Here is a 13,968-nt window from a genome sequence, read left to right on the forward strand (position 1 = left end):
TTTTTTTGAGACAGGGTCTTGCTCTGTAGTCCACACTGGTCTTGAACTCCCAAGCTCAGGTGATCCACCCACCTTGGCCTCCCAAAGTGCTGGGATTGCAGGCGTGAGCCACTGTGCCCAGCCCTGAAACTCTCTTGAGTCACACACCCCGTTTCTACTGACCAAGCCCAATGCATTCACCGCCTCCAGGAGAACAGGTTTCTCTTATGGTCTCACCCAAAAATAAGAAAGCACATTTGGGTAGAGCTGCGCCGACAGGAGGGGCTGCCTCAGGTTGCACTGGCCTCCGGATCCCTTGGCTGGAAGGTCACAGAGTCATTCCAACGCTGGCTGCTGGCCAAGAGGCCGACGACCTCCATCTGTAAAACCCTTCCCAAGCTCCTCCGATTCCTGGGGGCTTGGGGAGGATCGTGGTGAAGGTTGTGTTGGGCTCCCGAGCTGCCGCCTTCCCTGTGGAATGGGCTGGTGATGATATATGGCCTCTTGTTCATACTGTCCTTTCCCCCCACCACTTCTAGACCTTAGATCTTTCTGCTGTTATCCATGGATTAAGATTTATGGCTTCCTCAGCCTTGTAATACTTGGGTGGACAGCGGCCTAATCAACAGAGCCGTCGTTTACCAAAATGCTGTCAGATCTGATGAACGTCATCGCTCTTAGCATTAAATTGCTAGTGAAGGGATTGGCCTTCCAGCAATTTACTGTGGGGTGGGCTTTCCTTAAAGGTCTCTAAAGCAAGTTCATTGCAATTATTAAAGCAGAGGCTTCGCTCTCACTTAGCCACCACATCCTATGTCCTGTTGTGGCCTAAGCAGCTTCAGCCCCTTCAGAAAAACCCACAAGTGAAAATGGGAGGTGTTGGGGGCCCTGTCCCTTGTTATCTTCTTCCTGAGTTCTGAGACCCCTGCAGTGAGGACAACAAATGAAATAACCGGGAAGCATCGGCCTTTTCAGTGATCTTGCACAACGCAGACTGCCAGAGTGGGGAGCGCTGCTATTTCTAAGAGATCAGACAAATCCGGGTGGGACGAACACAGCAAGTCAGGCAGACCTCCCCACCCTAGACCTGCCTGTCCATATTTCAGAGCTTTCCTGCCTCTAGAGGGAGCCATTTGCATACTGCACTCCCGCACAACCACTCGGGGCAGCCCCCAGCCTTGCTCTTTTTTTTCTGCTTGACAATAAGCCTTAATGCACACCGTTTGGAACACTTTGCGAAGAGGGGTGGCAGATATGAACAGATAACTCTAGGCATGAACTGGGCTGAGTGTGGGCTGGGTATGAAATAAGCTGGCCTAGGGCTGGCAAGAAAGAACATGGATTTGGGGGTATCAGGGCTTTTAAATCCTCCTCGGGCGTGTGATTGATACTACAAGGGTCTGCCTAGGTCTGGGTTCTGCAAGTGGGCAGGAAAGAGCAGCAGCTTTGAAACACCCACTCGGGTACAGCAGCGTGCCAAGCGGGGAGCCAGCCAGGTGCACAGTCATCATCCCTTGCAAGGGCGTGGAGGTGGGAGGCAGGGAGCCGTGCACGGCCTGGGGGGCTGGGTTGGAACCTGCCAGCCTGGGCTGCTCACTGGAGGTGAGCCTTCCGTGTAGGCAGGGCTGCTTTCAATCTCCTCCCAGTGGTGGCAGAGGAGCCTCCTTGGGGCTGGGGGCGGGAGAGCAGGCCAGATGGAGGGACTATTTATTCCCCTCTCCAGCACCCACTTAGCATTAGAGACTCTTTCTGGACCACATTAATTTTGTCACATGTTGCTTCATAAACACATTCTCCCATTATATGTGCTGTGTGACCTCCTTGAGGGCAGAGCATTGGGTTTTAATTTTTTTTTTTTTTATTGTATCTTCCTGTTTTTAGAACCTTGTATGCAGTCGGTGCTCAGTAAAAGCTTGCTGATTGAGTGCCTAATGCTGACTGCAAACCTGGGTCCTGACACCTGGGCGAGGTGAGCAGTGGTGCTAAAGGGAAGATGAGAAAACTGTAGAAGAAGAGAGGGAGGCCGGGCGCGTGGCTCTCACCTGTAATCCCAGCACTTTGGGAGGCCAAGGCGGGTGGATCACCTGAGGTCAGGGGTTCAATACCAGCCTGGCCAATGTGGTCAAACCTCTTCTCTACTAAAAATACAAAATTAGCCAGGTGTGATGGTAAATGTCTGCAATCCCGGCTACTCTGGAGGCTGAGGCAGAACAATTGCCTGAACCCGGGAGGCTGAGGTTGCGGTGAGCCAAGATCGCGCCATTGCACTCCAGCCTAGGCACAGAGTGAGACTCCGTCTCAAAAAAATAAAAAAGAGAGAGACCTGAGCTTTCCATGAACCTTAGAGCTCTCTCATGCTTTCAATTCAAATCCAAGGCTAGAAGATTTATTCATCCCGATTCTTGGTTATCTAAGTTCAGGCACATTTGGGTCCAGGAGCTCAAACAATATAACAACCCATTCTTCATCTCTCAACTCCCCCTGAGCCTCATGTGGTACCAAGACAAGTCACCAGCAGCTGCCCACTTAGGTCTGCCACCCTGCTACTGCATCTCTTCCCCCCACCAGAACCAGTCACCCAATCACCGCGGCCAGGGGAATCAAATCGCATACTCTGATTGGCCAGGCCTGGGTCACATGCTTCATCCACCCTTAGGGAAGGTTCAGTCCCATGTGAACCTCTTGGGGCCGGGACAAGAAGTGGGGAGCAAAACGCCGTCTCAAACAGTGAAAAACAGGGTGCTTTCACCAAACACAGGGGAAAGTGTGCTGGACATGCAGAAACAATGGCTTCCACCACAAAGCCCTGTAGATCTCCTGATCGCATACTACTGGAAACTGAATGTATGTGCGTGTAAGTTACCTGGGATCTTGCTCAGATTCACATTCCGATTCCCAGGGCCAAGGAGGGATCTAGAATTCTGCATTCCCCACAAATTCCAGGAGAGACCAATGTTGCTAGCCCCTGGACCACACTTAGAGTAGCAGGGCCCTAGTCGAGCCCCCTTTTTTCTTGACAAAGGACTAGAAACCCATGGGGAGGCCAGGTGGCACCCCAGGCCCTGGCTGGTGCTGGGGAGTCAGGCAGCTCCTCAGGCCTGGGCCCCGTGCCCCGTTGTCCCTCCTCCTTGCCCCCTCTCAAGCCATCTCTTCCCAGCTAGAAGAGCTCCTAGTATTTGGATGTTAATTGAGTAGTTTCTGGGGAGGAGGGAGGAGCTTGCTCTCCTGGGAGGTGTGATAGAAAATTCGTCTCAGTGATGAACTTCAAAGCCTTTACAGCTTCATCCCAGTGGAGGCAGGAAGATGTCCAGGAATCTCCGGGCCTGGAAACCCCCAGTGTTGGTTATATGTTCCGTGTAGTGCTTTTCCCTCCACAGGCCCTGGCACCGAGGCTAACACATGTGCTAAGAGCAAGTTGACAGGGCCTGGAGGCGGGGTGGGGGGGTTATGGGGGGGGTGAGGGATGGAAACAGCAGGGGGAACTGGGAGTCCCGAGGGGCATCTCTAAGTAACCCACCTCCTGTAGGAAGGCGTGGACATGCACTTTCCTGCTGCACCCCGCCTTCTCCTTGCTCTCCCAGGGAGAATCCCAGCTGCTTTTCTTCAGCCCTTTCCACCGTCTCTCTAAGATAAATGATCTGTAGCTCAGCCCCTGCCTCCTTTACTGTGTTAGATATGCTCAGGAAATTTTATTTCTTTTCTTTCTTTTTTTTTTTTTTGAGATGGAGCCTTGTTCTGACGCCCAGACTGGAGTGCGGTGATGTGATCTCAGGTCACCGCAGCCCCTGCCTCCTTCATTGCATTAGATACGCTCAGGAAATTCTCTTTTTTTTTTTTTCTTTTTGTTTTTGTTTTTTATTTTGAGATGGGGTCTTGTTCTGTCACCCAGGCTGGAGTGCCATGGTGTGATCTCAGGTCACTGCAGCCTCTGGCTCCTGGGTTCAAGCGATTCTCCTGCCTCAGCCTCCCGAGTAGCCGGGATTACAGGCACATGCCACCATGCCTGGATAAGCTTTTGTATTTTTGGTAGCAACAGGGTTTCTCCATGTTGGTCAGGCTAGTCTTAAACTCCTGGCCTCAAGTGTTCCGCTTGCCTCAGCCTACCGAAGTGCTGGGATTACAGGCATGAGCCACCGCGCCCAGCCTGGGAAATTCTCTGATCCCAGTCCAAAGGCCACTGTAGCCCAGGCTGGACACATTGTTTTTTAACATATATGTATATTTTTGTAGAGACGGGATCACACCATGTTGCCCAGGCTGGTCTCAAACTCCTGGCCTCAAGCAGTCCTCCTGCGTCGGGCTCCCAAAGAGCTGGGATTAGAGGTGTGAGCCACCACACCCAGCCCAGGTAGAGCACATTTATTCTTCAACGTGCCTGCTGGGGGCAGTGCGGTGTGGCGATGCAGAACAAGCGTTTATCCACAAACTACAGCCCTTGGGCCAAATCTAGCCTCAACCCATATTTGTAAATAAAGTGTTACTGGAACTTAGCCATGCCCATTTATTTAGTCATTGCCCATGGCTGCTTTTGAGCTGCAGTAGGATTGCTGAATATCCTAACAGAGCCCATTTAGCTTGCAAAGCCTAAAATACTCTCTGGCCCTTTACAGAAAATGTTGGTCTCTCTTTGGTTTAGAGTCAGACCTCTGATTAGGCTCTGTAACTTCCTCACTGTGTGGCCTTGGGCAAGTGGCTTACACTCTTGTGACTCAGTTTCCCCCTTGGTTTGCCTTTAGAACCAAATGAGCGGCCGGGCATGGTGGCTCACACCTGTAATCCCAGCACTTTGGGAGGCCAAGGCAGGTAGATCACCTGAGGTCAGGCGTTCAAGACCAGACTAGCCAACTTGGTGAAACCCCATCTCTACAAAAAATATAAAAATTATCTGCGCCTAGTGGCAGACACCTGTAGTCCCAGCTATTCAGGAGGCTGAGGCAGGAGAATTGCTTGAACCCGGGAAGTGGAGGTTGCAGTGAGTCGAGATCACGCCACTGCACTCCAGCCTAGGTGACAGGGCGAGACGCTGTCTCAAAAAGAAAAAAAAAAAGCTAAATGAGCAAATGCACCTAAGTGCTTGGAGTGGCACCCAGGGACATGGCACATAGTGTGAAAGCACTGATGGGAGAGCAGGGCATGTGAACTCGGATCAGAAAGGAGTTCTGTCCAAACTGCTAGAGTACCGTATGTCAGTAAGATTCTGACATCATTTTCTTCACCGTCTAGATAATCCTTATGTTACTAAACATGCAGGGAATTGAATATTGTAGGGGGAAAGGTTCTAACTTCAGGGCTTCAAGGGAAATGCATGCCCTAATTACCACCACCACTGTCACCCCCGCCTTTTTTTTTTTTTTTTTTGCTGCCTCAAGGACCAGTTCTAGGAAATTGCGTTTTCTAGGGCAATTCCTCCCCAGTTCATCCTCCAGAGACAAACTCCTTTTTTTTTTTTTCTCTTCCCCAGGCTGGAGTGCAGTGGCACGATCTCGGCTCACTGCAACCTCCACCTGCCAGGTTCAAGCAATTCTCCTGCCTCAGCCTCCCAAGTAGCTGGGATTACAGGCACCCACCATCACACCTGGCTAATTTTTGTATTTTCGGTAGAGACGGGATTTCACCATGTTGGCCAGGCTGATCTCGAACTCCTGACCTCAAGTGAACCGCCCAGTTCAGCCTCCTAAAGTGCTAGAATTACAGGTGTGAGCCACCATGCCCGGCCCCTAATTACCCTTGAGTACCTCTTATGTGAGTCTTAGAGTTCACACACATTGTCTGTGTCCTGTTCTGTCTCTCAGTAACAGTGCCAGGACAGGGTAAGGTAAGCAAGGCCCCTGGGGCAGAACATTAAAGGAGGCCTCATGCTGGGATTTGTGCATGAGCAGGTCGGTGTCTGAGAGTGAGGCTGCTTTACATATCATACCCTGGGTGCCTCGCTCCCCCGCTTACTGAGCCCAACATAGGCAGCTTTATCCCCAGCCTCGGAGCAGGTGGCAGTTTCTCTGGTTCACTACCAGAGGACATGGTTGGCTTGCTTTGGGGGGCTTTGCTGAATGAAACATACACCTGAGAGGCAGTCTGGTGACCTGTGCAGAGTAGATGCCATGTAAATAGGCACAGCCCCGCGGCGCTGTGTGCCGAAGCCCCAGCCGAGAGCTCACCTGCGGCACTCCGTGTCATCTTTGTGGCAGCTCTCTGATGAAGATTCATGAGTGCCGTTTTAACACATTTGGAAACTGGTGCTCAGGAAAGCTAGGTGACTTGCTCAAGGTCACACAGGGCATAAGCATCCGAGTTCCAGGAATTGTACAGACTGCCCGAGTGTAGAACCCAGGTCCTTTACCACACAGGAGCCACAGAAACAGAAATGCAAAAGTGACAAGTGCCCGGAGTGGGTTACCAAGTGGTAGACAGTTGAGCTGCTTGCAGCAGAATCTTTGTTGCTGCAGCTTAGAGACGCCGCTGCTGTTTTCGTCGTTTGTGAATAAGGAATTTGGAGGCAGGCTGGTGGCATGGGTGGGTGATGCCACCAGGAACCCAGTTCCTCTGTTTCACGGGGCCATCTTTGGTGTGTGGCTTTCTTCCTCATCCTCACAAGATGGCTGCTGTGTTCCCAAACATCCCATCCACATTCCAGTCAGGAAGAAGGGTAGAAGGGTAAAGGCAGAAGTCCTGTCTGCACTGAGTCTCTCCTGATTACCCGGAAAACAGTTTTGTCTGAAGCTCCGCCTTACGGATTTCTAACCACCAGCATTGCCACACCTGGATCTCCTGGCCAACCCTGGCTGCAAGGGCCCCCAGCAATGTGACCATCTTAGTGGGGCACATGGCCACCTCAATAGAGTCAGGCAGAGAACAGGTATTGGGTAGGCAGAGAGCATTGTCTCCAAAGCTAGATAGGATTTGGATGCATGGAGAAGATTTGGGAGAATGGCATTCAGACTGGGAGAACAGCATGAGCAAAGGCACAGAGGTGGGAGAATTTAGGGTACAGGGGAGGGCCAAGACTGTTAAAAATAACTTTAATCCTCTTCACGTTGGTTTACGCAAAAAAGAGAATGTTTCAGTGGGCCTTGCTTCAGGTGTGGCTGAATCCAGGGGTTCTAAAACCCATGAGGGCTCTGCTTCAGCGTCTCAGTTCTCTTTGCTGTCTCTGTTAGGGACAGAATGGTTCCTGCAGCTCCTGGCAGACTGCCCTGCCGCTTTGTATCCCGCAAGAAGAGAGCACCTCTTTCTCGCGGCTCTAACAGGAATCCAGGGCTGTTCTCCTTGGCTGCCTTAGCTTCCATCCCTGAACTGGCTGGTCATAGTGTGTTGTGAGGGCAGGATGGGTAGATTGGCTAGGCCTGTCTCAAATCCCCACCATGGGGCTACACGTGGACTGAGGGTTGGGAGGAAAACGGGTCCCAGAGGAAAACAAGGGAGGTGTTTCCCGAAGGACCCAGCCTGGATGCTCGCAGCCCCAGAAGCCCTTTCGCTTAGCCCGATTATCAGGTGTGTGGTTGTCTGTGCGGCAATCAGAGCAGGAAGGTAGGCTGTGGCCACATCGTAGGGAACCTTGTGTGCCGCGTATATCAGTTAAGGTACAGGTTTGGCTGCTCCAGCAGGGAGACACAAATAACAGTGGCTTAAACAGCACAAAAGCTGTTGTCTCTGACACAACACTGCTTAGATGGGAGCACTTTCCCTTGTTCCACGAGGTCACTGAGGAACCCCTGTTACTCTGACATCCCCCAGATGTTGCTTTCCTCCCCCCAGCACCAGTCGGCTCACTCCCACCTCCCCATTCCAGCTGGCAGGAGAAGCTGCAGGGCCTCCAAGGCTGGCCCCCAGCCCTTTGAGGAGACACCTGGAAGATAGAATGCACGTCCCTCCCTCCCACCCACGGCTCATGAGTCAGAACGTGTTCACGTGGTTCCTCTTAGCTATAGGGGAGGCTGGGTCTCTATGTGCACATCTGGAAACTCCGGGCAATAGAAGAAGGGGACAGTGGACACTGGGGGGCAGTCTGCAATATGCCACACCAGGGCAATGAGTTTCCTTCTCAAAGAATGATCTGAGGAATGCTAGAAGGAAGAGATGCCCTAGTCCAGAGTGTCTGCAGTCCAGAAAGTTTGAGAAATGTTCCATTCTGTTTCATTCTAGGATATCTGTGGTATGTGTGGATAGGCCAGGGTTTCCCAAACAAGTCTGATCACAAAGCTCCCCACTTTTCTTTTATTTAAAGACGGGGTCTGACATTGTCGCCCAGGCTGGAGTGCAGTAGTGAGATCTTGGCTCGCTGTAGTCTCAAAGTCCTGGGCTCAAGCGATTCTCCCACCTCAGCCTCCCCGAGTAGCTGGGACAACAGGCACATACCACCACACCTGGCTAATTTTTAAATTTTTTTATAGAGATGGGGGTCTCACCATGTTGCCTAGGCTGGACTCCAACTCCTGGCCTCAGGTGGTCCTCCTGTCTTGGCCTTCCAAAATGCTGAGATTACAGATGTGAGCCACCATGCCTTGACCACAAATCCCTTTTTGAGAAGTTTAGCACCTACTAACAGCCTACTAATAAAGAATTTCCAACCAGCCAGGTATAGTGGCTCATGCCTGTAATATCAGTACTTTGGGAGGCCGATTTGGGCAGATCACTTGAGGCCAGGAGTTCAAGACCAAGCCTGGCCAACGTAGTGAAACCCCTTCTCTACTAAGGACAAAAAAACTCACCACGTGGTGGCGGGTGATTATAGTCCTAGCTACTCGGGAAGTTGAGGCAGGAGAATAGCTTGAATCCAGGAGGCGGAGGTTGCAAGGGGCCGAGATCATACCATTGCACTCCAGCCTGGGCAACAGAGTGAGACCCTGTCTCAAAAAAAATAGAAAAATAATTTCTAACCAAAAAGTTACTTTTAAAAATTTTCCTGCACATATTTTGACAGCAGGAAGCAGTAGACTCTTGAGCGAGGTGGCGTGGTCCATCCATTGCTGGCCCAGATGAGATGGAGGCTTGTGGCTTCTGCTCATCACGACTCCACTGCTGTTGCATGCAGGCACATCACCCATGATATCTAAGCCTGTAGATCCCAGCCGCACCTCTGCCCTGCAGAGGAATAAAGACCTCATTCCACCCTATCTGAAATGTTCTGAATTTTTTGTACAGAAATCTGTGCAGATCAGAACAGAAGCTGGCCCGCGGCTCCACATCGAACCTCCTGTGGACTATTCTGAAGACTTTGAGCTGTGTGGGGATGTGACTGTCCAGGCACATGACACTTCTGAGGATCGTCCGCAGGTAGGGATGGGCTTGGCCTTGAGCTCGGGGCACCTGAAGGACGGTGAGGCTCAGTGCTGCAGTGGCCCCTAGGGGCACTTTCTGACGGTTATTTATTCTGTCCTTCACTCGCCGCTGTGCGCCTTCACTGTTGCGTTTATTTCACACACTTTGCTGAGCGGACCTTGGGCTGGGAGGTCAGCATTTAGAGGCACCCAGTGTCCAGGGGTCGGTGAGGCTGGGGTCTGACCTCTAAGGGTCACCAGCCCACAGTCTGTACAGCGAGAGAATACAGAGAGCTTGGGGCAGAGCATGGCGAGGACAGAGGAGGGAGAGGATCCCAGAAGGTTTCCCAGAGGTAGTGACATTTCTCCCGGGTCCTAAAAGCTGGGTAGGGGTTTGAGGGCCAAGTTGGTGAGGGCACGGAGGAGAGCTGATACTCAGCCCATCCACATGTCTTGACATGCACTGGTAAGTGTTTTGAATACCACCCCCAGGGCAGCAGGAGCCATGTGTTTAAAAACCTAGAGGCCTGTGCAGCTTTAGCTTGGAGTCCATGTCAGTTTAGCAGCTTACGAGGCTGACAACAGGACATTTTACTCCCCTCCCTCAGATTTCCGTTTCATTCCTGAAATCCTTTGGACTGTAGAAGTATATCCCAGGCCTTCCTTCCAAAAGCATTTGTTAAACATCTCTCACTGAGCATCAGGCTCTGTCCTAGGCACCAGAGATTCAGAAATGAGCAAAATTGAAGAGGTACTTATACTTTTTAATTTTATTTTTATTATTATTATTATTGTTTTGAGATGGAGTCTCCCTTTATTGCCCAGGCTGGACTGCAGTGGTGCAATCTCAGCTCACTGCAAGCTTCGCCTCCTGGGTTCAAGCGATTCTCCTGCCACAGCCTCCTAAGGAGCTGGTACTATAGACGCGCACCACTGAGCCCTGCTAGTGTTTGTATTTTTAATACAGACGATGTTTCATCATATTGGCCAGACTGGTCTTGAACTCCTGACCTCGTGATCCAACCCCAAAGTGCTGGGATTATACACATGAGCCGGTGCACCTGGCCATTTTTTAATTATTATTTTTAAAGACACCTAGGCTGGAGTGCATTGGCACAATCATAGCTCACTACAGCCTTGAACTCCTGGGCTCAAGCCATCCTCTCACCCCCCAGCTTCCTGAGTAGCTGGGATTACAGGCATGGGCCCATCCAGAGAGGTGCCTGTTCGTAAGCAACTTGTATTCCGAAGGGGAGACAGACAATGAAGAAGAAAGCAAGAAATAAACAATGAGATCATTTCAGGTATCAACACGTTCTCTGAAGAAAGCAGAGGAGAAAGATGGAACAGTAAGATGGTGTGGGAGAGAAGGCAGTGTTAGCCAGGATACAGAGAATAGAGAGAAGGAAGGTCTCTTTCCAGCATGACATTTCAGTTGAAACCTGATGGATTGGGAGTGGCTTGGGGCCAGGCACTGTGGCTCACACCTGTAATCTCAGCAGTTTGGGAGGCCGAGGTGAGTGAATCATCTGAGGTAAGGAGTTCAAGACCAGCCTGGCCAACATGCCGAAACCCCATCTCTACTTATAATTCAAAAAAATCCCAGCTACTCAGGAGGCTGAAGAAGGAGGATTGCTTGAACCCTGGAGGCAGAGGTTGCAGTGAGCCAAGATTACACTGTTGCACTCCAGCCTGGGTGACAGAGCGGCACTGTGTCTTAAAAAAAAAAAAGGTGTCTTCACAAGGAGCAATGAGAAAGGCATTCCAGACACAGAAAGCAGGAAGTGCAGTGGCACGAGGCCAGGCTTGTTTAAGGAGCAGGATGCAGGCACAGTGTGAACAAGGTGGATATAGAACGAAGGAAGGTTATGTGCACTGGGGCAGAACAGGCCTGGGCCAGGACGGAGGTGGGAGTGGTTGGTTGGGGTTTACTCCAAGGGCATTATTTTTATAAGCAGAATGAGTAGATCATCTCCATAGTTATGTAGAAGCAAAATTACCAAGAGGTGGTAGGTCAAAGGCAGGTTGCTAAGCCAGACCCTGCCCCGTTTGCCGGGACAGCGTTTGTTTACCTGCGGGCCCCAGCTGCAGATTCAGTGGTGTCACCACAAAGGCAGAGTCGTGCTTCTGCGTGTCGCTTTTGTGAAATGAGAAGGACTCTGACAGGAGATGGGAATGCAGTCCGGGAAATGTCCCTCCGATTTTGGTCGCATGCTTGTACTTCCTTATTTGCTGATAAAGGAAAGACAGGTGAAGATCAAGGATCACTTTGTTTCACACCCTGGTTGCAAAAAACCTGGAGAATATGTTGGAAATTTTTGTTTCCCTAAAACAGAACATAAATCTCCTTTTCTATGGAATGACCCAACAACTTTGTTTCTCTGCCCAGTTCATTAAAGTGGAGTTAAACAGTAGGCAAAATTGTGGACTTAATTACCTTTAAAACTCAGCTCCCAAACAACACACAGACAATTTGCTTTTGCACCAAATAGCCCCCTGCTCAGGATCAGTCTGTGCAAAACAGCCATCCATTTCTCTTAATTGGGAGGCTGGTTTTTAGCCCCCCGCAGTCTATTACAGTCCCGGCCCCAGATGTGTGTGTGCCCTTCAAGCCAGAGGCCGTGTTAGTTTGCCTTGATCAAGCATTGGGCACCTCTCATGAAATTAACATACAGCCCTACCTTCGCGACCTCCAAGCTCCTTGCAGCACGAGGCAGCAGCACCAAGTCCCATCGGCATGCTTTTGCGCATGTGCTCCGCATAGGCATGGCTGCTGCTCCACCAGCACTTAATTGTCTCCACTCTGAGTGCCTGATTATATTTCTCTCTTTCCTTTCTTTCCCCCCATCTTGAGGGGGCACTCCATAAGGCTTCACAGTCAGTTTCCCCTTGGAGTTATTTTCCTGCAAAGTGAAAGAGTAAAATGGCAACGCCAGTTTTCGGCAAACGCAGAAGCCTTAAGAGATGCAATCTGAACGGGGAAAGAAAAAAAAAGAGGCACGTGGCTAGATGTACTCAGCCACCTCACACTGTTTGCCAGCGCAGCCTGAAATGGAGCAAAAGGAAATGCGTGTCCGCATATGTACTTTTCATCTGACCTTCAATGTTGAAGCACACCAGCCTCTCATCTTCAGTCACATCCTCCGTAAACTTCAATTTTGTGGCTTCTCTGAGTTCACAGACCGGCTTGCTGCAGACATGTTCTGTTGGCCTCCACCCCGGTGACTTGTACATTGCTTTTAAAAGATGTGAATTACTAACTGACATATTCATTCATTCATTTAGAGACAGAATCTCGCTGTGTTACCCAGGCTGGAGTGCAGTGGCGTGATCTCAGCTCACTGCAGCCTCCACCTTCCAGGTTCAAGTGATCCTCCTGTCTCAGCCTCCTGAGTAGCTGGGACTACAGGTGCCCACCACCATGCCCAGCTAATTTTTATGTTTTTAGTAGAGATGGGGTTTCATCATGTTGGCCAGGATGATCTTGATCTCCTGACCTTGTGATCCGTCCACCTCAGCCTCTCCAAGTGCTAGGATTACAGGTGTGAGCCACCACACCCAACCCACTAGCTGACATTTAAGAATCAGGAGGAGAGTCTATGTAAAAATCTCAATTTGGGGCTTCTTGGAAAAATTGGTAGGTTTGGGGGTCCACATTTTTTTTGGAGTGAGTCTCACTCTTTCACTCTTGCTTGAGTGCAGTGGTGTGATCTCAGCTCACTGTAACCTCTGCCACCTCCCGGGTTCAACTGATTCTCCTGCCTCAGCTTCCCAAGTAGCTGGAACTACAGGCGTGCGCCACCACACCCAGCTAACTTTTGTATTTGTAGTAGAGATGGGGTTTTGCCATGTTGGCCAGGCTGGTCTCGAACTCCTGACCTCAGGTGATTTGCCCACCTCGCCTTCCCAAAGTGCTGGGATTACAGGTGTAAGCCACCTTGCCCAGGCATGGGGTCCACATTCTTATACACCAACAGTGACTAGAGCTGAGGAACAGCTGTCCCTTTACTTAGGTGTGTGTGCTCCAGTGTGCCACCATCCCAGGCGCCATTCCAGACGCTGAGGATAAGGCAGAAGATAAGTATATCATGTGTCAGGAGATGACAGGGCTGATACGAAAAATAAAACAGGAAGGGGACAGAGAAAGATGGTTAGGGGCTGCTATTTTATATGGAGGGTGCAGGGGCTTCCCTTTGATGAGGTGACACTTAAGTAGAGGTGAGGTCAGAGAAGCAGCCACAGGTCAGATTGCAGGGGGCTTGCTCGGGGCAGTAGTAAAGATATGGGATTCTCTTAAGTTTAAGGGGAAGCCGTCATGGGGTTTGAGCTGTTTTACATCTCTGGTGAAAAGAAGACACCCCTTTCCAGAGAGTTCCACCAAAGTGCCAAGTCTTCGTCATGTTTGGCTTTCCTGGGGAAATGGTTGTATGATGCAGTGAATGCTGTGTTCACCATTTAAGTGGTATTGTCTCTGGCTGGACGCAGTGGTTCACGCCTGTAATGGCAGCACTTTGGGAAGCAGGTGGATCACTTGATGTCAGGGGTTCGAGACCAGCTTGACCAACATGGTGAAACCCCATCTCTACTAAAAATTAAAAAATTAGCTGGACATGGTGGCACACACTTGTAATCTCAGCTACTTGGGAGGCTGAGGCAGGAGAATTGCTTGAACCCGGGATGCGGAAGTTGCAGTGAGTCAAGATCAAGCCACTGCACTCTAGCCTGAGCGACAGAG

The 13,968-nt window shown here is 50.6% G+C and overlaps 1 protein-coding gene across 1 annotated transcript in view; it reads left to right on the plus strand.

The window, feature by feature from the left end:
* Positions 1–9,321, plus strand: part of LOC108308567 (katanin-interacting protein-like) — a 102,531-nt gene extending 93,210 nt beyond the window's left edge. The window contains exon 6 of the mRNA XM_017534445.2: positions 9,118–9,321. Coding sequence (XP_017389934.1) covers positions 9,118–9,321 — 204 coding nt within the window. The remainder of the gene's footprint in view (positions 1–9,117) is intronic.
* Positions 9,322–13,968: the final 4,647 nt, after the last annotated feature.

The sequence above is a fragment of the Cebus imitator genome, unplaced genomic scaffold, assembly GCF_001604975.1.
Source record: "Cebus imitator isolate Cc_AM_T3 unplaced genomic scaffold, Cebus_imitator-1.0 Scaffold85, whole genome shotgun sequence".
Classification (NCBI taxonomy): domain Eukaryota; kingdom Metazoa; phylum Chordata; class Mammalia; order Primates; family Cebidae; genus Cebus; species Cebus imitator.